This window comes from Ascidiella aspersa, chromosome 8, assembly GCF_963924565.1.
Source record: "Ascidiella aspersa chromosome 8, kaAscAspe10.2, whole genome shotgun sequence".
Taxonomy (NCBI): Eukaryota; Metazoa; Chordata; class Ascidiacea; order Phlebobranchia; family Ascidiidae; genus Ascidiella; species Ascidiella aspersa.
The window spans coordinates 20165543-20191137 of NC_139454.1; the positions used below are offsets into that span (position 1 = coordinate 20165543).

The 25595-nt window shown below is 34.3% G+C and overlaps 3 protein-coding genes and 1 pseudogene across 4 annotated transcripts; 2 read left to right on the forward strand and 2 right to left on the reverse strand.

The window, feature by feature from the left end:
* Nucleotides 1-278: 278 nt before the first annotated feature.
* LOC146136774 (uncharacterized) lies at nucleotides 279-5924 on the reverse strand. The gene is made up of 7 exons (XM_083396250.1): nucleotides 5853-5924; nucleotides 5180-5318; nucleotides 3962-4097; nucleotides 3234-3320; nucleotides 2030-2165; nucleotides 1521-1615; nucleotides 279-408 (listed from the first exon to the last, which is right to left on the reverse strand). The coding sequence occupies exons 1-7, from the start codon at nucleotides 5922-5924 to the stop codon at nucleotides 279-281; spliced, it is 795 nt and encodes a 264-aa protein (XP_083252376.1).
* Nucleotides 5925-9315: 3391 nt separating this feature from the next.
* On the forward strand, nucleotides 9316-14445 carry LOC146136775 (uncharacterized; annotated as a pseudogene). Its single transcript, XR_014501625.1, has 12 exons — nucleotides 9316-9447; nucleotides 9592-9657; nucleotides 9902-10060; nucleotides 10299-10450; nucleotides 11092-11234; nucleotides 11573-11663; nucleotides 11786-11870; nucleotides 12033-12202; nucleotides 12445-12551; nucleotides 13135-13263; nucleotides 13487-13560; nucleotides 13834-14445. The product of XR_014501625.1 is annotated as an uncharacterized LOC146136775 (transcript).
* LOC146136776 (phosphatidylserine synthase 1-like) lies at nucleotides 13882-24484 on the forward strand. Its single transcript, XM_083396031.1, has 13 exons — nucleotides 13882-13911; nucleotides 17625-17754; nucleotides 18278-18372; nucleotides 18537-18654; nucleotides 18771-18917; nucleotides 19450-19608; nucleotides 20094-20245; nucleotides 20814-20955; nucleotides 21451-21563; nucleotides 22257-22322; nucleotides 22468-22567; nucleotides 23193-23255; nucleotides 24130-24484. The coding sequence occupies exons 2-13, from the start codon at nucleotides 17677-17679 to the stop codon at nucleotides 24343-24345; spliced, it is 1449 nt and encodes a 482-aa protein (XP_083252157.1). The 5' UTR covers nucleotides 13882-13911; nucleotides 17625-17676; the 3' UTR covers nucleotides 24346-24484.
* On the reverse strand, nucleotides 14501-15541 carry LOC146136777 (uncharacterized). Its single transcript, XM_083396032.1, has 2 exons — nucleotides 15316-15541; nucleotides 14501-14861 (listed from the first exon to the last, which is right to left on the reverse strand). The coding sequence occupies exons 1-2, from the start codon at nucleotides 15436-15438 to the stop codon at nucleotides 14709-14711; spliced, it is 276 nt and encodes a 91-aa protein (XP_083252158.1). The 5' UTR covers nucleotides 15439-15541; the 3' UTR covers nucleotides 14501-14708.
* Nucleotides 24485-25595: the final 1111 nt, after the last annotated feature.

Genomic DNA, 25595 nt, shown 5'->3' on the forward strand with positions numbered 1-25595 from the left:
ACATTACCTCGATACAATGTGATGCTTTTCATTCCGCTCGTTTTTACGTTTTTTGTATTTGTAGTCACTCAACAACAGTACACTTTTTATTGCTATAGTTTGCTCAATGTAACAATTTTCACAGAGAACCCCAATTTCGTATTACGAAACGCAAAAACGAAATAAAACCGTTTCAATGCAAATAAATAAGGGGGGATTTCCTAACAGTGCATTGGAATATAACAACGTTTTACTACAAGAAATAGAATAGCTTTTTCGATTAAGACTTTGAGTCTGAGCTAGAATTCCTGATTTTTTAATTCGGGGTGTTTTTCCAGAATAACGTCGAAAGCGTTTGTCCAAAGATCGTTTTTGATGGTTTCCTGTTGCAAGCAGGAATCCGAAACTTCCTCTCCGGTCACAAACAACCTAGAAGTAGGAAAAACGAATAGTTACAACTTACAGGGGATTAAGCTGTTTACGCAAAACGCGTATGAAAGGCTGGGAATGTCCAGTGGCAAAGGTAAGTCGTATCAGAAAAAATGTTAGTTTTTATCAGGCAATGTCCGTTTATGCAGGTCCCAGAAAGATACTTTTTTACAGGTACGCTGTATCAGTAATTTTTTTTTATCTGGTTATGTCCATTTTTTATAGGCCATCCCGCCATCTCCTTGAATGTATTTCATTTAAAGTTTAGTTGCACATTTTTTGTGCTTTATATCGGGAGATAACCTCGGGTGTCTTAAACTGATCCTTGTTTTCGACGTAACGTTGAGACGTTATCTCTGACAGTTTTAATGCGTTCCAAGAAAAAATGTTCCGTCGATACGGTAGGAAAATTATTTTGCTTTTACCGCTGGGAATGTCAAAAAATTGTGGAGGCCATAAGCGTTGACAATTTGTAGTGGTAGTTGTCACTTACAAGGGCGGTATTCGTTACGATTCTTATCAAAATCAATTTATTGTTTCAGCCATAGTTTGTGATTTAGCGCTTGTTTTCTACTTTGTTTTCTTAAAAAGTGCATTATAGGATAAACCTTTTAATTAACACGAGTGCAAACTTAAGCTGGACAACAGGAAAACATTTATTTGTATGTTTCAGCTTTATGAATTTGGTTATTTTGTCAAAACGGTAATGACGGTATTTATTGTTAGATTAAAAGGCCATAAACTTTCGCCTAAAATATTGAGTTATCGCTATCTATTTAAAATATAACGTTTCGGACATCCCTGGTAACAGCTTTGCTCATTGTTGTGTGATTGCATAAATGTACCTCTTATTCCATTGCCTATCATGGTTTCTAAACAGGTTACTGATTTTCGGATTTAAATATAAGGTCAAAAACTTTACGCCCATTACTGAAAAACCTCTAGTCTAGGGGCTGCTTAAATTCATCTTAGTTAGTTCATTACAAGATATACGCGCATGGTTTGAGATCAGAGGAGTAACTGGCTAAAGTTTTTTGGACTCCTTCACGCTAAAATCTGAGTCTATAGGAGTTGACAATGTACTAAACAAATGATTTTTGATTGGTAAGTACCTGTCTCTGCACAGATAGTCGAACAAGTCCGGACTTTCTTCCATCGAGTTCCACTTTATCAGTTCGTTCTCACGTTTATTGATAATTTCGTCACACTGTCAAAATAAAAGGTAAAAATTGAAACGTACACTTTCTGTCGGATTCGGTCAGTACTTCATTTTTTTGTGTAAAGATTTTTGCTGTGTGTTTTGTGAATATAAATGCTAACTCGCCCTCAGCAAATTTAGACTTTTGTCATTTTTATATGAATACATGCGACAATTACTCCTACCCTAGATTGGTTCAATATCCTATCCAATATAAATCTCCTTCCAAGGCATATCTTGTAGATAACGTTAGTAAGCCACTTGTTAATAAAATTTATCCTCTATAAACCTATCCTATCGCCAACTTAGATAACTTATTACACAGTAAAGAAGTGTTTTCCTCGCAGTTCGCTATTCCGAAATGGAAACGCATTAGTTATAACAACTTCGTGCAATGGTAGTCTAACTGTTTATCATTCTCACCATTTCCATTAGTCGATTCGTCTCAGGATGCCGAAACCTCTCGTACTCCGTCTTCATTTGCTCCGATTCTGCATCCCCCTTGATCTGCGATTCAACCAGGGTCTTGGTGTCCTTTAAGACGTCGGACTTGATGTATCTATGGGTGCAAACGCAAACACAAGGCCGATCAGTAGCCTATATCGCAACTGTTTTTTTTTCACACGCGACACTCGTGATGCAATTTTTGGCGGCAGCTCAACTAAAAAAAGACCAAAGCGGCAAGCGAATTGTTTCACAAGGATTCGTAACCAGGGAGTCGAACCGTTTGACTTTTCCGGTTCAGGTTCGGTTCGGGTTCAAGGATTTTTTCAGAATCCGGTTCAGTTCCGGTGTCGGGTCGGAGTAATTTAAAAGTTCCGGTTCAGCTCCGGTTCAACCTTCGTTATTTTAAAACCGGTTCATAAAGTTCCGGTTCAGATACAATATAATTTGCGTTATATTTTAAAATGTGGGTCGATAAATGTAGAGAATAATCTTTGAACTGTAAGTCATTTAATCTCAGTTACGTGACTTATTAAAAAAACAGCAACTCAATATTGAAATATCTAAAAAATAAAAAAATGAACGATTTTTTTATTCAATATTTATATTTTTTTCATAAAATTTCGAACATGGCGTAACTTGACTCTGTAAAAAAGTTGTGACGTCATGCAGGAGCGAACCGCTTTAATTTACAGGTTCGGGTTCGGTTAAGGTTCAGGTACTTTCAAATTATTCGGTTCAGTTCCGGTTCGGCTCCTTAAAATCTTGGTTCAGGTTCGGTTACGGTTCGGAAAAAATTGACCCAAAACCGGTTCATAAAGTTCCGGTTCGGTTCCGGTTCGACTCCCTGTTCGTAGCAGGTATTCGCTTGCCTTCTTATCAAATCAGCACATTAGCTCCGATTGTTCTCAAAATGTTACCTACGTCTGTATGAGCTTTGCCTCCAACCATTATCCCCAAAATGTGCATGTTTTTTATTCATTTTGGGAGTTCCAACATGGTTTTGCAGTATTTAGGAAAAATTTAGTTTTATTTTGATTATGTAAAAAGCACAGGATTCGAAATCACTTGGTATTTGGGATTGGCAATTCCACACAAAATATGTTTACTTAACATTTTGTTTTTACATTCAATTGCTTGTATCCGGTTTATTCGGAAAAAAAGGTTTATCCAAATCAATTACCTAAACTTTTTCTTATCTTCCTCTTGCGGCACGTAATTCAACATTGTATTGCACACATCTTCGATTGCTGTCAAGATAGGCAGAGCCCTTTGAACACGAAAACAACAAAAAAGCCAATTAAACTAGATGTACTTTTATTATCATGTACATATATACGTCACAAAATTCTTCGGTTCTATCCCTCCAACGAGAGTTTACTTTCCTGTTTGTTTTAACATTTAGCAATACTCCTAAGAATCTGTAGCTTGAAAAACAAGGACACTTATAACGCTGTATGAGTTTTATGTGACCAGGTTGGTGCCTGACGCATATCAGACTTTTTACTGTTTACAGCTGTAGACATTATGTGTTCGCTTTAAAAATTTGTGATTTTTTTCATATAATGTCTTAAAAATGGTAATCCTAAAGAAATATGTATATTTTTAAACTGTCTGCTTCTTTTTTCCTCATTTTATTTCTAAAGGTTTTTTACTCGCAACATTGATGCTATACTTAGGCCGAACTTTGGCAGCTCAAATTTTTTAAACTAAAGAATTTCCCTAGAAGATTGACTTGAAAGCTTGTATTAAATAATTACGGATAAAAGTCACCACAGATCAGCGGGGTTATTTTTTTGGGTCTTACCATATGGTAGCCCTGGCTTTATAGGCCTATACCGTAGATACAAACAGCTAAAAAGTGAATCAAAGTTAAATGTCCAGCTGTCCGCGGCACGAGGCTGTGCTTACTTCTCCCGCTTTTTGTCCGCTTTGCTCTTTCTCCTATCCCTCCTCTTTTTCTCTCTCAGCTCCTCTTCCGTAAGCTCTTTTTTCGCGCCGTCGCCGCTCATCGATTTGTTGATCTCTTCCACCATCAGGCGGCAAACTTGAAATAAATGTGATACATGCAAGAAACGAAGACGAGTCAGTTGAGACAAAACCTAGTAGTAGTGGTAGTAGTAGAAGTACAGTCGTTTAATACCAAATGGCGTCGTTACTGAGACTAAACTAACCAAAATTCAAGAAACGCAATGAAATATAATCGGATCGCGCTGATAATACCCTAAAAAGGAGTGGCCAACCAGTCAGAGGCCAAGAGCTACATTTCTTTCTTGGTCAACTAAAAAGAGTCACACACAAAAAAGAGCCACACAGTGCAGAAATGAATATCATCTTTTGTGTCCTCCTTGCTAACACACATACATTTGCTTATCTAGATTTATTATTATAGATGCTGCACACTAAAGTTTTGCATAGACTCCATTTAAGCGATTTTTATTCACGCTGACTTGCATGACTTATCGAATAAATGCCAACACGCTGCCAAAGTTTCGTGAAGCTCGAAACATTTTTGCATTTAAATAGAAAAAATTGCAATACATAAATGACACCTGACATCCGAAAAAAAACAAATACAACCTAAATAAAACAATTGATCTTAGAAACAATTTTTCTCTTGACCACTGCTCTATAAGTCTATAGCAGGGGTTCTTAAACTTTTTTTTACCGCGGACCCCTAAAGAAGTTTTTTGCTTCGCATGGACCACGTTAGGGAAGAAATTTTTAAAGATGGCGTCATGAATTTACGTCACAACACAAATGAACTTTAGAAATCTGCTGTTTTCGGTCCAAAAAAATGTTAGAGTGAATACATTCAGAGCAAAAATGTTTTATGTGTAATTAAAATATTTTTCTTTAAAAATTTGATTACTTCTTAAATATACACAAATCTTTCAATTAGACTCTCATGGACCCCCTAAAACTAGTTCACGTACCCCCAAGGGGTCCATGGACCCCAGTTTAAGAACCCCTAGTCTATAGGATAAATATAGGTTTAGCCTATATTCAGCTCCTACCTACTTTATTTGACTTAAGAGAAACTACAAGTTGACAAGAAAAACCACAAAACTAAAGACATAAATGTTTTTCCAACGCTCAGACTCGTTGCAACGCTCAGACTCAACGTACCGTGACACTTGCTGGGGTACTTTTTATTGTTGTATGCGACACCTGGTGGCCGGGGTGCGTTCCTGTCTTTTTTGGTCGAACGTTTTTTCGACAAGGTCGCATCGCTCTGTTGACAAACAAATGTTAATGTCTTCCTGTACTTAATTTCATTGGTGACAAAGAAAAAAGTAAAATATTTTTTGATATCTATGCCAAATGCCAATAATCGATTGTGTCAATTAAAGAAAAAAAGGCGCATTAAAGATTGCATGTGATTCACCTGTCAATTCAATTCGATGTAAGAAAAGTAATATTACATAATTGTCTTTAGAGAGAAAAAATAACCCCTACCAAACGAACCCTGGTCTGATATAAAACAATCCCTAAACTATTGGTTAAGGTCAATATCAACCAATATAGGCTTCTTATGAATACCAAGGCCGTTTTAGAATGAATAGATATAGTAGGCCTAGTGCATTTCGACTAGTATTAAAGATTAATGGGGTTTGTTGAATTATATGTGCAACATACTTTACCCACTTTGCAGTTATTGGATCAACGCGCCCTAATACTCTTCTTTCACTTTCCATCAACAAAATTCCTTATTATAGACTCGCACACTAAACTAGGAAATAGTGAAATAAGCGCAAAGGCGGGCGTTGATTTGCCGAAATCACAATTAAGGTTAGCTTACCTTTGCCACGTAAAGGATGAGACAGACACACGCTGCAACAAGTATCAGGGAAACAAACTTCAACCTTCCCATGACCAAAAGTATTCTTCCAACGCAAAAGAACGGGTCTCAACTCTTTCCGGGGCTTAAAGCGGGACTAAGTAGGGCCGCGCTGCACGTGTCCTAAACCTATTTATGGTGTGTCAACATTAGATTAAGCCCTTAGCAAGAAGCGTGTAAGAGTTTGCTTAGCGGAAAAGGCCAAGTTGTCAAATCCTGCACCTTTTTTACGCCACAATTTGTCGTTTTAGACTGCAGATGGGTATGATTAAATATTTTTTTCTTTATTTTGTTGTTTATACGTTTGATTTGCGTTGTCAATTTGTCTTATCTGCTATACGTTGGTGAAAGCGCTGGCATATTGACACTGTCGCCAAAACATATTGATATATTCACACGGTATCGCATAAGCGATAAAACCTGTTTAACCAGTGAGCACTCTTAAGGTCCTACTCTTTTTGACGTATACAGGACAGCATGACGCAAGAAATAACCATTCGGGTACACATGAATATCGTAAATTCATAAACAAAAAGAGACTACAGTACAGGGCTGTCCAACAAGCGGCACGCGTGCCAAATGTGGCACGCGACCTAATAAAAAGTGGCACGCAAGCCCTCCACGAAAAATACTAAAATTGTTATTTAGCCAATTGCCAAAAAAGCTCAATTTGTTATTTAGCCAATTGTCAGAAAATACCAAGTTTGTTATACAGCCCATTGCCATTGTTTGTTCATAATATAAAACAATGACCGCAATCACGACAATCAACAATTACTTTTGGTCTAGTAACATTATACTATGTGGAGGCTAGCATTCACATACTATTATATAGCTTGGTGTGAAGAAACAAAAGTCAGCTCACCGAGAGACACTTTGATGTAGTGATACGCATTTCTACTACACAGTTTTTTAGGATTAAATAAACTTTTTATATTTGGTAAAAAATCGCTATTATGAATAAAAAGAATTGGTTCGGTTAAACTTTGGCACGGGAAGAAGTTATAAGATAAAAATTGGCACTCCGGCATGTTTGAGTTGGACACCCCTGCTATAGTAGCTTTCTATAAAAAAAAACGGTTGAAAAGTAAAAAATAAGATGATTAAATCGTGTATTCAGCAACCAAACCGAAAACAATTTTTCAAATTTCGATTAGGGCAAACTTTTGATAATACGATCTGTTTGTTACTTTGTGACTTGATAATGATAAAACGTAAATCAATTTTACGCCAATGCTATTGTAGAAGCACATGTTAGCGGCGACTGAATTCATCTAGTTAACAACCGGTTCGTTCCCCAGATGCGGATATAGGATTTTGATTAGAGCGGCTATGAAAATATTCACAAAAGTTACCTTAGGACGTGACGTTACAGAGTTACGCCGAAACGTGACGTCACAGATATATCCTTAAGACCATAACACATCAGTTCATATAATTTTCATAAGTTTTGTGTTAAAGAACAGGGTCGTAACTAACTTCGGTGCTTTAGATGGTACTATTACGTACCACCGGTATCAACAAATCCTAAGATTTTTTACAAATTATTTAAAAAACTAAAAAAAACGCTTGTCATTGTGTATTAGCCTAACGAAGAGCCCCAATTACAAACACTTTTGTACTTTCATAAATAAAATCAAGGCTTTGCAATGTTTACTTTTTACGAAATAGTTTCAACCACATAATGTAATTCAGGGGTCGGCAGCCCCTGGCACGCGTGCCAAAAGTGGCACGCGAGATGATTTTTTAGGGCACGCCAAATTATTCGGCAGTGTTCGTGTCACAAATTAGTGTCTCTGCTGTTGTATTTCACTTTATCTTTTGTGGGCGTTAAACTTGTTGTTTACGACCAACCGTTCGTATTACGTTACAATGCCCTAAATTTGGCGTGATGTGTTTTGTGTACTACGTTAAAGCAGGGCATTCTACACTAAAAGTAATCACGTTTTTGTGCGACTGTGAAACCAAGCTAAAAGCGAGACTGATAGCTAACACTTCTAGGTAACGAATGAAAAGCGTCGAAGTATATTCCAAAATAGCGATCGCCGTATTGTGTTCGTGACAGTTCGTTTTTCTTTCACCAGGGTTAAGGTATCAATACAGAATTTAACTTAGATGTGAAATCACAGTAGAGCTGCGGAGTCGGACTCGGGTCTCAAGTGAGACAACCCGAGTCCGACGTGTGCGCATGTGCAGTACCAAATTTCGAACCTGATAAGGCAGCAAACTGTAAATTGGAATTCAAGAATATGCTGGCATATTTTCCGTGATCCCTATGAGTGGACTGCTGAGTATTCATCTAAATTTAGTTACGTAAATGGGTGAAATACAGGCTGGAGGGTCTGAGCCGGACTCGATTAAATTGAAATATTGGGCCGGAGTCAGATTCGGGTTGTTTTTAACCAACTCCGTAGCCTTGGTTGCCAGTGAAAAACCAAACATAGAAAAATGTTCGGCACGTCAGTTGTTGATATTTCAAAAGTATTCATAAACTGGCACCAACACTGTATACCAGTGGTTCTCAACCTTTTTTCACTGCGTATCACCTCGAGCTTCTATAATCTTGTTGCGTACCAACAAATTGTCGAAAAACTCAACTTTACTCAAAATGTATATAAGATTATTAACAGGGGTGGATTAGCTAATTAGCCCGGAAATTTCAAAATAAATGCGGCCCACTACTCTCAAAAAAGTTTCCCTCTTTTAACTTGCAAGATACTGGTAGTCAAGTTTGTGGTTCTTTGTTGTTTTGCTACGATGCCATAAAAGAAGTTTGCATAGATGTTCCGCAAAGATAATAGTTCCTATCGTTAAAGAAGCATAAAATATTTAACTATACAATCATTATAATGAATGTTAGTTTATTATAATAAAAAAAAATGCTTAACTTTTTGGTAAAACTGTAATTTTACTTAAAAACATACTGCGTATGGCGTACCACCCAAAATGACTTCGCGTACCACAGGTTGAGAATCATTGCTGTAGGTTGCCGACCCCTGATGTAATTTACGCAACATGCACGATTTTAACGTCGCTGCAAGCAATCTGCGAGAGTAAATATGTTTATTTGGTTCACATTACTGTAGGACGTCTTGCTTGAAGTTATTTTTACTGGGCGAACTCGAAATTTGCCCTCTTGTCTTGTCCACAGCTATAAGCATTTACCTTTAATGCCAATTAATAGACATAAGTAGAATGACGTGGCCGTATCAAGTCACAATATCATTTACCATCAATTTTAACAAACAGTCTTGTACCTGTTGAATTTAATAAACCATGTAACGATTAATAAATATTAATCTCGTTTATCAAATCCACCCTAAATGCTAATAAAACTGCCATAGTCAACTCTCGTGCGCCATTAGGGGTTAAAGATCACAGTATATGGGAAGGCTTCATGTACTTAGTTACAAAACGAAGTGAAAGTGGCTTCTTAACACAATGCTTTATTGTTATCTACCAAAGTAACAAAGCCATGGCTACATTTCAATCAAATTACCTCAAAACTGGAGTCACTCCCGCTCTGGCAAAAACAACGCAACGACAACGACTGAAGGTTAACAATATTGGTTTTAATCCAACTTCAACATAAAGCATGTTGTGTAGTGTGTATAGTACTGTACTGTGTTGCTTATATATATTTTTACAGTCCATGTTAAAAATAGTCGAAAAAAAATAAGATAAAAAGTAACTTTTGTAGAAAAAACAGGAAAAAGTTGCAACAGACGAAGAATTGGACCCAGAAGAAATTAAAAACAAACAGCAGGTTAGACTGGGGGTTTTACAAATTAATATACATTGTAAGCACAATTTTTGTAAGTTTTGTACATACTGAAACACTAAAAGATAAAAGCTGAGAAAAAAGGGTCTCAAAATTTAACAGTATTTATTGCAAACATTTTGTTTTTCATAAATAATTTTTTGGGAATATTTTTTTTATTTATAGCCAAAAACGAGTTGCTATATTTTGTAAAAACAACAATCTTTAATGTTAATTTGTAATGTTTCAGCAATACTTGAACGTCCTTACTGACCTTGCCCGTTTGAGGGATCACTATTACTCTGTGTATTTATCAAAACTTGAGGAGAAAGTATTGAACCAGAGAAAGGCTATTGCTGCTAAAGAGGAACAAACAAAACGCCGCTTGATCAAGCAACAACAAAAACAGGTTATTTATAAATTTTGATCAATTTCATTAGAAAAAATGCATTTTTCGAAGTAGGTTTGATTGTGCAATTTTTAAGAAAGTAACCCAAATGAGTAAAAATCCTTGTACAGATATTTTTAAAGCAAGGGCTATTTATTGTTTTTAATAGAAAAATAGATAATTATGAAGTAGTTTGGCTGTTAATTGTTATTAAAATTTAATTAGGGTTTCGAAAAACTTTTTTTAATATTTTTTGCAGGCAGCTGAAGCTCATTAATTTGTGAAAAAATTACCGCACCACAAACCAAGTAAAAGTGATTCAGATTTTCTCTTAAAAGTGCCAAAGTCCCACTACTATCATCTCACCGCTGTTGAAAACCTTATGAAAAGCAGAGGTCTTTTGAAACACAAGTATGACTTTAAACAACTTCCAATTCATTTAGACAGATTGTTTTTTCTTAACTAAAAGAAGACTAAGTTTATTCATGCTTGATCTAACCGAACCCAAACGCTAACCAGCACCCTTACCCAAATAATGTGCATTGATTGAATTATTACATAAACGCTTTAGGCACAAATACATGAATGTGTGACGTAATAATCCTATTTGACTGGATGACATATTATCTTATGGCCACCCAAGTCTGGGCTTTCCCGAAGTGTTTAAATAATTATTAAATCAACCGACATTATTTAGGTTATGGTGCGGGTTAGCGTTTGAGTTCGGGTGTTTTTTTTTGTTTTTTGGTGAATTTTCAGCAAATATTTTTCAATTTATCTGTGTGTACCTAAAGGTACAATTAGTGCATTGCCATGACCTCAAGGTCTAAAAGTCATGACTTTTCTGCCCTTGGATGCCTTTTGTTTTCATAGACCGTTTTGCTCAGAACTTTTTTTCATAGACAATTTTCATAGACCGTTTTGCTCAGAACTGCACTAATTCGTGACAGATCGGGTGAAATATGAGATTGCATAAGCAAAATAAACTATTTTGTCCATTTTTAGAATATTTAATGGAGGTTTTATCAACAATAATATTTTTTTCAATAAAGGTATGAGGTAGATGAGTTCTGGGACAGAGCAAGAGCTGACAAAAGTTTCTGGAAAAAATCACTTCCTTCCACTATCTCGCCAGACAGATTGACAGAGCATATGCTTTCAAGATACAGCTCCCTGACTACTCAATCAAAACAAGGTGTTGCTTCCTAAAAGTAGTGACTAAAATGCAGTCAGTGATTAACAGATAACTAATAACTTTTCCAGACCCTTTAGCTTATTGATTAATTATATGTATTGGCTTTCTTTGTTGGTAAAAAATTTAAAAAAGGCAGAAAACCGCTTAAAACGGCATGCTTTTTATTCAGAATTATATAAACCTTATTTGATGGAAATTAAAATGAGTGTACACCATAAAACTCCTTCTTGTATGTGGAAATTTTGCTTTTCTTCGAAGTTTTGTTGTACTGTTATAAAAAAATGCAATTATACAGTAGGTAGTTTTATTAAAATTGGTAAAATATTGTACATCAACAGAACACAGTGTTACAGCACTTCCTGTACCTGTACAAGGTGGCATTTTAAAGAAGGTTGAAGAAGATTCAGAAAAAGAGGAGACAGAATTAGGGTGGGTTAGAATATTTGCAATTTGACCACAAACAAAATTTAATAAAAATACAATCTGAAATAAAGTTAATATGTCACTACAAATTTCCCAACATTTCCAAATATTTTAAATTAATTTTGCAGTGACTTATTCGATGAACCACCTCTTGTCTTTCCCCCTCAACCAAAGTTTCCCAAACTCCATGCTTTCAATATCAAAATCAAGATGGTAAGCAAACTTTTGCTGGTAAATTAAGCACAGATGATGTTATATCTGACATGGCTACCTTGGTATACAATGTGTTTAAAAGAATTGTTTAAAGTGAAGTTTATTTCTTTACTTGAATATAAAGCTTTGTTTAGCATAATTATGTAGGTTTTTGTGTTTTAGAATTATGGAGGCTTAGAAAAAAGTGTACTACAAGACACTCCATCTGAAGCGAGTAGTACTATTTCATCTGTTGTACGTCGTAGAAGACACCAACTAAATCAACATATCAAAACAGATGCCTATCAACTTGCTGTCGTTAATACTGCAATGACAGACAGGCTTCTTAAAAAGTGTGTTTGATTTTTTTTATAGAATATTTGTGCAACCGTACTTTTATAACAACATTTTCAATGTTGCAAACACTTTTTGGCACTCAGCAATCCATAGTACATAGCCGTGTGCTGCAAGAATGCTTAGTGAAACTAACTTGTAACATACAAGTAGTTTTTTTAAAGATGTCTTATTTACTTTCTTAAGTTTTGTGGTAAAAGTAATATTGAAGTTTTTTTTCTAACCCATGATTTTTTTTAAGGCATTCGTCAGTGGCTGTTCCTAAAATGCATCCTATTTCTGGTATGGGTGAGATATGGTGCAGTCCAAGTGAAGTTAATTCAATGTCATCTTTCCAAACCTCCAAAGGTAAGTCTAGTCAACACTACATATGTAAATAGTATAACTTTTTCACTACCAATTCTGTACGGGTTATTAACAAAACACCGCCAGATTAAGCAAATTGGTGTACATTCGGAAATATTCTGTAAAAGATAACATTTGTTAAACGAATAATAAAATAAGGAAGACAAAGATATGCCAGACAATAGTTCACTATTTTCCAAGAGTGAAACTGTTTATTTAAAATTCAAAAAAAAAAAAAATTCTATTGTAAATACCAACCAGACTCCTTGTTTTATTTGTGGTATTTCACTAGTTATATTCATTGTTGAAATTTGTCATGTTTTATATTTTGTTTTGTCTGTTAAATAATAACTCATGGCTGCAATTAAAGTTTTAGTTCCAAAGGTGTTTTAAATCTAGTCGATAGTATTATTGTTTTCTTTGGAGTAAAAGTCATTTAGTTCTGACTTAGTGGTAAAAATACATTGTTAAATGTACTAAAAATGTGTTGGTGCTAATTAAAGAATTGGTGAAGCGATAGACACTGTTTTTTTCACACTTTTAAATATTTCTTGACTTTGGTGTTTTCGTTGGTCATCAATTGCAGCTTCAACTGGGACTTCTGGTAGCAAGTCCAATGTAGGACAAATTGTGAAGAAACGAAAAAGGAAACCAAAGAATCACAAGGCAACATTAAGATCCATAACTACTGTGCCAGAACTGGATGAAACAATTGGTAATTATAGCCTTTTCTATTGAAATCTGTAATGAAAAAACAAACGTAGGAAGCCCTCTAAATGGGTTAACCAAAATCAGCGCTGATATTTCCACTTTTAGGGGGATGTCAGAAAAAGCAGTCTTGTCGATTAATCTGTATGCTGTCCACAAATGTATAGGAATGTTTTAGTTTTAAAGTTTATTCGAACAAACACTCTGTTAAACTTACGATTTTTTTATAGAGCAAGGTAAAGAAGTTGGCATGGAGCCTTTGACTATGGATATGATGTTGGCTACACAAGCAGTGTCTTTAAAGGTAAATGTTGCGATAGGAAAAAATCTATGAATCTATGCAACATGTCATAAGCTTCGGCAACTTACAAAAGTTATTCATATATGTATAACATTAAATTATTATTTCCAGTTTTATAACGTTTTGTTTGAAATGTAAATTTACTTGCCTCCTGTTCTTGTAATCAAAATCTATCATACATTTAAATTATTTTAAACGATTTAAAGGTCACAAAATGGGTTGTCTGCTATAACACTCAATACAAAAGTTGAAATTTACCAACATTATACTTCACAGGAACCAAATTTAAAAGAACAAAGACTGTGGGTTAACTATGCTGATGATCATGATTAGAGGTTGCATTGTGTTGTCAAGGTGCTTTTTCTTAGGGCAATCATTGCTATGTTAAGGGTAGAAATCCTATATCACTGTGATTTAGTTTACTCTGGAATTTATAGTAGCGTTTATTAGGCGAGGAAATTGCTGACTAGTAGTTTGTAGCCTATACTAGAATTTATATGTGTACCTATATACTGTATAATGTTCATGCCAAAATGGTTTACCTTTTTATAACTATATACAACATAAGTATTTTTACACAATATACCTTGTAAAATGCACAGGACTATCGTAAACATGTTTTTGTACTTATTATAGCTGTCTATTATATTATTGTTTTGCCAAATCAAATATCCAGTTACAATTTTATTTAACCACTCTCAATCAGAACATATCAAACAATCCATTAGAAAATTATGTGCAAGTACTTTTGTTAGTTTTTTCGATGTGCCAAAGCCTATTTCTTTTCTAGCACAATTATGTTTGTCAATTTGTGCCAAATTACCTTTTCGAGTGTATTTGTTATTTCTTCCACTGTTTTTGCTTTTGAAACAATTATCTGAAAGCTAGCTACTGGTATGGTGTGTTTTCTTGGCAAGGGTTTTAACTGTGCATTTACTGAAAGTGAACAAAGGCCATTTTTTATTTGGAAAATTGAACGTTTTTAGTGTGTTATTCCGTAGAGATACGACAAGCAAATAAGATGTTACACGTTTTACAAAAAAACTGAAGGCAAATAAAAACATGAGAGAAGAATAAATAGAAAAAAAATTTTCACTAAAAAACAGGTGAAAATAAATTTGCGTTAATACTAAAATATGAAAACCAATATGTCAAAGTTTGCCATCCTTTTTCATCTTTTCATGTTCTTTGCTTAGCTCTTCTTTAAAGTTTGAAAGAAACCTATTAGGCTTGTTAGGTGTTAGATTAGATGTGGAGTCTTTTAGCCTGGCCTGGAGATTTTCTGATATTGGCTTACTGCTGGCCTGCAAAATTAATAACCCCAATTATATAAATTATTATGTTATCAGACGATAGCTGAATCACTGCTACAAAAATACTCTTAACTTAGTCCTATCCAGTTCTTTAATTTCTCTAATAAATAAAACCTATTCTTAACAAGGAGAGTTTTTTAAATGTTTAAAATTATCAATTTTATGTGTATGTAACCAATCATTAAAAAAAACAAATGATTGACATAATCTGATGCATCATTGTTAGATCAAAAGCTAATGGAAACTATTGACTGACTTCAAATTATATCTTTACATAATAATGACCAAGTGCCTGTCTAGATTTTCTTACGGCATAACATTCATTGTCTTGGCTGAAAAATTAGACAGTTAATAATTTACCAATACTAGAATTTATTTTGGGAATTACATGCTAGAATGGGTCAAAAGTAAATAGGAAGTTTTGTTAAAATTTTGTTGTCCTTACCATGATCCTGGTGTATAAGCCAACTGTAATTTGTGCAGCACGTCGCATTAACCTTGTTTCTGATAGTTTCTCAATAAGGTGAGGGTTGCTGACAAACATTCCTAACAGTCTTCGCCACGGCATTGTCAGTTCACAAGAAAAAATATTTACAGATATAATTGTATACACAAAAGGTACAACTTGCCTAATATTTTAAGGAAGTGACTATTTGACCAGATCGCTGTTTTATACCTGCACCAATACGTGAGTAGTAAATAATTTGGATTAGAGTTAACGTTGGGTTCAGATGGTAGTAGTATTAGAATTAATTTTTAAGTTTTGGATAATTTCATTTATTTTTAGGAAATTTACTTAAATTACTTGGTTAGCAGGGTAAATAGCCTCAGTATGGTGCCTATAGGTTATTTGACCGGATCACTGTTTTACGTTGGTATCCGTTAGTGATTATATGTTGATTTGAATTACTTTGGTGTGTGAGTGAATGGCCTTTACCATATTATAAACATGATTAACTTGTCAAAATATTTGAAGGTAAAACAAGTCTGTAAAAGTCTATGGGGGAAAACAAAACAGTAATTTCTTAAGAAACAAATAGGTTTGGGTCAGTATATACAGTTGAATGATAGCTTACAACTTCTATAGAAAACCGTAAAAAATACAATAATACTTGATTGACAAAAGGTCTGTCGCAAACTTGAAAATGTTTGGTTACTTGACCTTCTGTAAAAAAATAAAAGTGAATAAAACGTTAGGGTAAGATGATTCTATATTTTTATTTACTATACTTGATATCATTATAGAAAATATTTGGTTAGGTATATCTTTTTTTAAAATGTAACTATTTCATTGTCACAAATTTCGTCATTTTTTATTACAGCGGGACTTACCCTTGTTAAACCTTACCTATAGAAACCTTAAAATCTCATTGATCGTGTTGTGTCAGATTTTAAATTAATGCAATCACCGCAGCTTGGCGTAATCGCATTATTAATGCAAAGCGTTAGATAGATTCGCGTGATGCAGTTCATCGTTGTGCAGTAATGTTGTTAAAATGCGATGCTTTTGAATGTTTACATAAATTAAATCGCACATGACATGTGACAAATATTTTATCCTGCGTAGGACTACTATCGCTTTTGGTCAGACTCAGCATGACTTGACTTCAGTCTTTTGGGAAACAGTACTTGGGTTGAAGGGTTGAATTAAAGCGTTTTCAATAATACTTTTTTATTATAAAATTGAGTTAATTATCCTAAGTTTGTTCGTAAGACATTTTGCTTGCAATGTGTTGGGTTTTTGGTATCAGGTATTGCTTTTTTTTTTTTTTTTTTTTTTTCTCTTTCTACTGAAGATAATCAACAGATCCGTGTTTAGTGTTCCTAGGTATTGCTTGAAATTAGACTAATTTACCATTTTTAATATTTTAACGTTTAATTTTATGACAAGGACTTTACTTGAATTTGACATGTTCTAATATCTGGGACTAAGTCATTTTGAAATGACTAGTTTAAAAACACTGCTTCTGATGTTTAGTTTTTGCATACTATTTACTGTACGAGTGTACTGATAACAAGTGCGTACATAAAATATTTCAGCATTAAGTTGTTTCACAATCTTGTTTTCTGGGATTACAATTATTTTGTTTGCTAGTAAAATATTGAAACTTTGTCAAAAATGTGAATAGTTATTTCACAAATGCATTTTTTATGTTGTATTAATTGTAGCTAAATGAAATTGACGGTAAATTTGACGTAATTTTACAATAAAAAATCCAAACTAAACTAGTGTAGATAATTTTATATCCAGGTGCAATACAAGTGATTTGTGGCCCTAACCAAACTGGAAAGTTTAGCCTCCAATCAAATGAGAAAAACTACTGTCGCGCTTGAATTGCTTTTTATACCGACTTTATTTGCCATCTTGGCAATAACTTTATGATTCAGTCAAACAATTTTACGATGCTTATAAATATCTTTCCTGTGTGTGTTGTGTGTCTAAAGTGCCCAATCTGACCCTAACAGCCCCATCTGGAAAGTATGACAGACCTCAACAAATCTGGCAGGTACACAGCCCAGGAAATAGGTGTGACGTGGTGCACCAAATATAAAATATGCACCCGTTTGTTTGTTAAAAATAACTTGCGGGTGTACTTGCCATACATTTCACAGTGGCTAACACCCTACAATATCAGTGCTCTGCTACAAACCAATATATTGTTTTATTAGGCAAAATAACAAAAAATCATTTTAGATTTGTCTTAAAAATATTATGCTTTTCCATTTTAATTATCATTATACAAATCTTTGCAGGTATATTGCAGTTTCATAGAGTTAAAAAGTGTAGCAATTTGCAATCATAACAATGCGACGAAACAGCAAAAAGAGAATGTCAAGGCGTTTTCACTATCGCTATGATTTCCGTGCAATAAATGAACAACAGGTGAGGTTTAGTTCTGGAAAAGAGTCTTCCAGCTATATTGTAATAAAGAAATATCTCAAAACCTGCGGCTTGAATTACCACAGCTCCGCAAATTATATTTCAGTTTTTGTGTATTTTCAGTTTGTGAAATAAATGAGGAACTACATTATGCCCCCAAAGCGACATTCAGTACATATATGTTACACTGTTAACCTTTAAACAAGACCTAAACACTGTTTTAACAAACTTGTTTTGTAACAAAATATTTAAATTTTGTTTAAAAATATATTACCATTGAAAACAGTAATGGCAGTTCAAGTGCTATGCTATTGTAAAGGCTAACCTATAAGTGTGTTTTAAGTGCTTAAATGGAATATTGTTTTGGGAGTAAGAATGTGTTAATGCTTCACACTTATGACTTAATGACGCAAGGCACTTAATACAGTGCTAGAGTATAGCTTTTTTACTTTCACACAAGTGTTTAATTTATTTCTGTCACTAAAGAATTTTAATGTTAATATATATTCATTGTGTTTTTTTGCAGGTTGACGACATCACTTTGGAATTTTTCTACAAGCCTCATACAATCACTTTGCTTTTGGTTATTCTAGTCGTTTTGTTGTATATTGCAATGACCAGGTAGCTAAAAGTACATGTAACTGTAGTCACAAAGCTGTGTAACTTCAATATTTCAGGTCCAGTATACCAACATCATATCTACTTCTGATTTATAACACCACAAATAGATTGTATATGTTTTATGTATACTTTGGAAAATAGTTTTAACAACTTTTAACTTTTAGGGATGACAGCACTTCTGAAACCAACATTCGAAATGCGATGTACGCTGTTGTGTTTTTTTTCTCTGTAATAAGCATTCTGGCATTCCCTAATGGACCTTTTACAAGACCTCACCCTGCTGTAAGTTTATGATTAATCTAAAATTTACATGAAATACGTAAAAAGATTTGATTTTTGTTTAACTAAATAATTTGTTGTTCTATACTAAATTAGGCTTAATTATGTTAACCATTTAGGTTTGGAGAATAGTATTTGGCTTCAGCGTCATGTATTTTCTTTTTCTCATTTTTCTGTCTTTCCTCAATATTACACAAGTGCGAGAAATTCTTATATGGATTGCACCTTCTGTAAAAGATGCAAAGCGTGAAGTTGACATGATTCATGTAAGACATAAGCCTAATTTGAACTATAAAACTATGTGTTAATTTTTAAATGGAAACTAATTTAAGCTTAAATCTACATTTGTAAATTGTGTCCATTGTTTTGTAGCTGATTCTGATAGTTTAAATAAGTTTTGCTTACCAGATTCAAGGTCCATAGTTATAAAAATAGTCTAAAGTATTTTAAAAAATTGTTCAGGAAAGAGGAAACGTAAAAATACTACACCTTAGTGTTGTAAACAGGTCATTTTGAAATTACCTAAATCCCAGTGAATTCTTTTCTAAAAAAACTTAGTTAAGTCTTTCGTCAAAAAATCTCTTCATAAAAAGGTCTCACGTCCCAGTCAAGTCATTGACAAAAAATAAATCGTCTTATCTGTCTATAGGCATTACCTCAACTAAAACACTTTGAATAAAAAATAGTAATAGTGAACTTTTAAGTCAAGTAAAAGTCATTGCACACTGCTGCACATATAGGAAAAATAATTTTGCCAATCAATTTTACTGTTGCTTTCATTTTTAATTTTTTTTTTAGGAATATGCTGTTAATTGCTCTGACGTAACCACGGCAAGGCTTTATGCCGGCCTCGACGTTTTCGCATTCGGTCATTTCATGGGATGGTCATTAAAGGCTTTGCTGCTGAGAAGTTATACTCTCTGCTGGTCGATCAGCATTCTCTGGGAAATGACCGAGGTATAGTGGATTACATTTTGGTTCCTGTGTCAAACACACCCTTATCTAAATCAGGGGTTCCCAACCTTTGTTTACACCGTGGCCCCTTTGAATATTTTGAGAAATTAATGCCCCCTATTTTTTTCAACCTTTTTTCATTTTAATTGATAAAATGGTTTATACAGTAACGGATAGTTAGAATGTCCCCAGGTTGGGAAAATGATCTAAATAGTGTAACTATATTTTATCCTGGCACAAGGTATTCATATAACTAACATGTGACATATACTACAGTGATTAAACTTTAACTAATAAAAAAATACATATACTACAGTGCTTAATAAACAAAACACTGTGGTCAGAGGAAGCAATTATACAGACTGACGTTATCAGTAACAAATCTATTATATTAAAGACAAGTCATCACCCTAAAAGCCTAAATGAACAGTGACTAATTGCATTAAAGTCAAGTCATTACAAAAGAATAAGATGCTTTTTCACTTCAGTTATTCTTCATGCATCTTCTGCCCAACTTCCAAGAGTGCTGGTGGGATCAAATATTCCTCGACGTTATTCTGTGCAACGGCTGTGGCATCTGGCTGGGAATGAGCGTATGCCGCTTTCTTGAAATGAGAGAGTATAGATGGGAGTCGATAAAGTATGCTGCTATACTGAAATATGTTTTCATAGGCCCAGACAATTTTCTAAGGAAATAAAATAAATTTTTGTTATGTTATTAGAACTTTAAGATTATAAAAAAATATTATTTCCAATTACACAATCCTTTAAGTCAGTGATTCTCAATCTTTTGTGACTTTTTTTCTTTGAGTATTTTAGTGAAATGTCACAATAAATTGAACTGAAACAACACAATCAACTTAAAACATGTAGGAAAATATCATTTGTTATAATGGTCTTTAATCGTACACAAATAGTTGTACCAAGAAGCTTACCAATTAAGCAAAATCAGATTCCTAAAAATTCTTAAATATCTATCAGCACCCTTTAGCGTTAGAAATGCACACCAGGGCGCCGCGGCACCCCGGTTGAGAACCACTGCTTTTCTGATAAACTAAATTTAAATGAGTTTCAGTTAACCAGGCCCTTTGGGCATCACCTGTAAACAATTTGTCTTTTTCTAATTTGCTTTACATGTATTGTTGTCAGTTGCATTTCGACAATTAAAGTCTAAGCACATATTACCATAATAATGCATTTCCTCTCAGAGACATCCACACAACGACCGGTAAACTGCGCAGAGCTGCCATGCAATTTACACCAGCCAGGTTTGTTCCGGTCCGATGGCTTGACCCCAGTTCATCAATCATGAGGATTATTGGCGTCTACATCCTGATGCTCGTGTTTGTGGTATGCAACTTACTATACATGTTTGTTGAAAAATAAGCACAACGCTTTTTGTGGCTTTTTTTTTGCTTAGGTTGTCCAAAAACTAAATTTTATGGAGAAATGATGTACTAATAAGTATCCATATTTTAGGGTCAGGACTTGCATTAGAAGGCACTATTTAAAATATTAAGTTTTAACTGTGTTTGTTGCCCATGTAGATACTGTATACGTAATGGATATTGTAGAAGTTCCATAAATAGTAAATAGGGCGACAATTTATTTTTCTTTTTTGTATTTACCTAAATTATGGCTGTCACGCTTTGTACTTCGTGTAAGCTTGTACCCCTGCACAATAACCATTCTACAATATGTAAATTTTTGTCTTTTTTAGTGACTTCGAAACGAAAGTTATATTTATAAATATGAGAAGTATTTTTTTTTTGTTATTCAAATCTATATGAAGCTTTTTCTTTGCAATCCGACAAGTGTTTAACTCTATATTGTTGCTTGTTTTAGATGTGTGAGCTGAACACTTTCTTTTTGAAGCACTTTCTGCGATTTCCAGCGAAGCACCCCTTTTGTTGGGGCAGAATTTTGCTGGTCGGCATGTTTTCGGCACCCGCGTTAAGGTAAAAAAGCAAGAAGTAAACAAAAGCAAGATCTAAAAATATCCAGACTTTGGGATTACAATAATTAATGACTTTAACGACATGTGGGCCGCACGCGCATCCGCCAAGCCTTTGGGCGCATTTTTAACGGAAATTTACAACATGCCTTAACATTTACCAAAAAGCAAACTATAAGTCAGAACCGCTCGACACATGTCCTGCTTATTTTAACATTCGCTTTAACTTTAAAACTCCACGGATAACATATGTGTCATTCAAAGAACGTTCGTTTAGTATTTTTATTTCGATCCAGTATGCTGATTATCTTTTTATTGTTTTAAATTCTTGGCAATGTTACGTCTATTTCCGCTAAGTAAGAATCGCGTCCCAATACTTTGTATTTTAGTGTTCGTTTAAATTTTCTGAACGGATAACGCTTGCATTAATAAAAGAACGTCTGTTTTTAATGTTTAAAATTATCAGCAAAGTTACGTCTATCTCTGCCAATTTAGAACGGCATCCCACATGTCGTTCTTTGTATTTTAGCATTCGTTTTAACTTCAAAATTCAACGGATAGCATGTGTATAATTTGAAGAACGTTTATTTAGTATTATTATTGCCTTCATTTGGTATTTTAATTTTTTTCCAAGATGTTGTTTATTTTGATCCAGGATGATTTTGATTAATTATGTTTTTATTTTTTGAAATGCCAGGCAATACTACGTCTATCTGACCGACACCAGGTGCAAACGGCTGGGAACGCAGAGTTGGGTTTTCATGTGAGTTTAAGCCTATATTTTCTTTTTTACATGTGTAATTAATAAAGCGTAGCATGATTGCTTTGCCGTTAGTAATTACTTATGCATCCATGTAATCACGTGTAATATAAAAGTTTGTTTTGTATGATATGCAAAATTTCTTTAGTGCCATAACCTGTATTGAGACCATCGTGTCACTCAAGTTTGGTGCGGAGGAATTTACAAGAACTCAGTTTCTCAACGTTATTGGCTGGTTGGTGGTCACGGTAAGATCTCAGTTTATAGTTTTTAAACGTTATTTTGTATATTTTTAACAAACCTTCGGTTAACTTTATACATTAATTTGTCTGGTAAACTGCTATATATATCTATTGTTTAGTTAATTGCACGGACATATTTTTTACGTTGCAACACCAATATCATACATTAAAATTGTAATTTATGTTTTTTCACAACTTGTGCAGAGAAAAAATTGTCTTTCTTGAAAAAATTGTCTTCTTGCGTATTACAACCAATTTAATCTAACTGTAAATTGTGATCAATCAAAAGCCAAATTTATTTTGTTGATTTAGTTTCAATTTTATTTATATTGATTTCTTTTGTTTTAAAAGATAGCCCCCATGACATACAAACAAAAAACGCCAAATATAAATGTTTTACGACCTAATTTGAAATAGCGAACCCAAAGACCACTCTATTTTTTTAATAATTGTAATGATAACTAAATGTACTAAAATTTTCCAAATGGTCAATATGTATGGCAAGATTTCATTAACAATCAATTATACCTAATAGGCCATTACTTATTTAAACCAATTTGTGCAATTTGTCAGTTTTTATGTTGACTTTCATGAACTTCCTCTTTTCACGACGTACAACTATTCTTTTCAGATGGTTATGACGTTAGCGTGCTTATACTTTATGATTGGTTTGACAAGATGGGGCTTCAACAAGGTAACAGTGATTAAAAATTTTTTTCTATAGAAAAACGTTTTTTCTTTGCTTTAACTTGCGTAATATTAAACCTTACGTCCATCGATTACGTTATAAAATATACGATGTTCTTGGTTTGTTGCTGTATTGCTAACCTGATCAGTTTTATAAAAAGTGGGTAGCAAAATGTAAGCACAGTTTGCGTAACATTGTATTTAGCAAAGCGATCCATGGCGCCCCTTGTTCATTTGTTTATAAACAAGTTTAAGGCTGTCTCATTCAAACCATTTAGTCTGATGACAATAAGTCTGCGTATCGATTCAATTACGGACGAAATCGATTATTTCGCCTATTTTAGTTAATGACCTTTTGAAAGCGTTCCTACTCAGAGAAGGAAAACCGGATTATCGCAATAATACCTCTATGACGTCCTTATTTCTGGTTTCCTGAAAATAATCGAACTGTTATTACACTCACTTCGGACCAAAATAGTTGTCAAACTGTCGGAATAAACGCTCGTTATTCGTGGGCAGTTTGTTCTACACACTCTTGTTAAAATAATAATAACAAAAATCAAGTGCAAGTAACTTGGAAGAAGCTAGCAACTGACAACATCAATGAAAATAAAGCCTTCTAGTCCCCTCGACAATAGTCTTTTCTCCTTTTTTGAGATTTTCTAGTTAAAATCTTACTTCATTTTTTACTGATAAGTGCATGCGTTGTTGCCAAAAATGTTTTAAACGAGATAAATATGTGGATGAAATGCTTTGCATTTATTGCAAAAGTATTTCGGGTTAGTTGGTTTGTTTATATGATCGAAAATACTTACCTATTATAATTAGCTCCCCTCTAAACAAAATATACTTTCCCAACCAACCGACCGATAATTCCGCAGGACATAGAGCTATACGACGGCGACCTGTCGGGCCCGGAGTTCCCGGGGACCCTCAGACCCCTGTCCCGCTTCGGCCGGGCCTCGTGCAACGGAACCGCTACCGAGGGCGGTTCCAGCTGCGACGGCGACCGCGAAAGCGACATCGACGATGACGGCGACACGGCCGTTCCTGGATTGAGGAGAAGGGCAAATAATGTGTCCAGCCGTGATTCGTAGATTCTTGTTGTATTTTTTGCTGCACTGCTTCCTTTCAACAAGGTTTTTTGCAATGTCGATTGAATCTTAAACGCTGGTGCAAAGACCAGTGCTGACATCTTCTAGACCCGCATTTTTTTATTTGTTAATTGCTTTACGTAAGGGGTTCTTAAACTTATTAACCGCGGACCATAAATTTTTTTTTCGGCTTCGCGGTAGGCAAGAAATTTTCAAAAAGACGTCATAATTTACGTCACAATACAAGTAGACCTTCAGAAATGTGCTGATGATTTAAGTAAAATGGAGTCTAAATATACATTCAGCGCTAAAATGTTTTATTTTTAAATATACTTTTTTGTGATTACTTCTTAAATACACTACAGGCCTTCATAACCCCCCCCCCCCAAAAAAAAATAAGTTCACGTACCCCAAAGGAGTTCATGAACCCCAGTTTAAGAACCCCTGCTTTACGTGAAGAGCGCCGGACCTGTTTTAGAAATATGATCGATTTTTTTAACTTTATTCGACCACTATTGATATCTGCCAGTTAAAAGTGCGCATTTTTTCAAGAGCTTTTAAGTTGCGTAACCATGACCGCTCATGCTTTAAGAACATTTTTTTTGCCAAGTTTCCTCTTAATAGACCACTTTAACAAAGCCGATGGATGTTTACCTCTTAAAAAAAACGTCAAAGTTTCTGGATATTAATTTTCCCTTTAACTTTTTTTACGTTTAACCCACGCGATAACATTTAATCGGCCTTTTAATCAAACGAATTTCGCCTTGTACAGCCTATAATGTACAACGTTTTCCAAATAAATGATACGGATTAAAATGAAACCTATTACTTCTGTTGATAATTAAGGTAAGACCCACCAATATGCTAAACTGGACTAAAATGGCAAAGCTGCACTAAATTTAATTTAAAGTGTCGTCTATCCATGCAAACAAACTCAAGCCATGACACCTTCTTTAAAAATTTCCAGTATTGCTTTTATGATGTATTTTGCCTTTTGTTTAACATTGAACTTTTACGATATGACGTTAAACAAATTTATTTTATTTAACTAAATCCTATAAAAATATATTGTTTTATAAGCTCATTCTGTTTTTGTTTTATTATAGGATTTTCCAAGTGGTTGAATTTTTTATAATTTTCGAAATGTTTCCCTGGGTGCTTTTTGTTGTTCAGGGGACCTTTTTTAGGATTTTTTACGGGTCAAGTGTTTGCATTTGCCCCATGTATAGGGTGCTGAAAGCACAAATATCTCT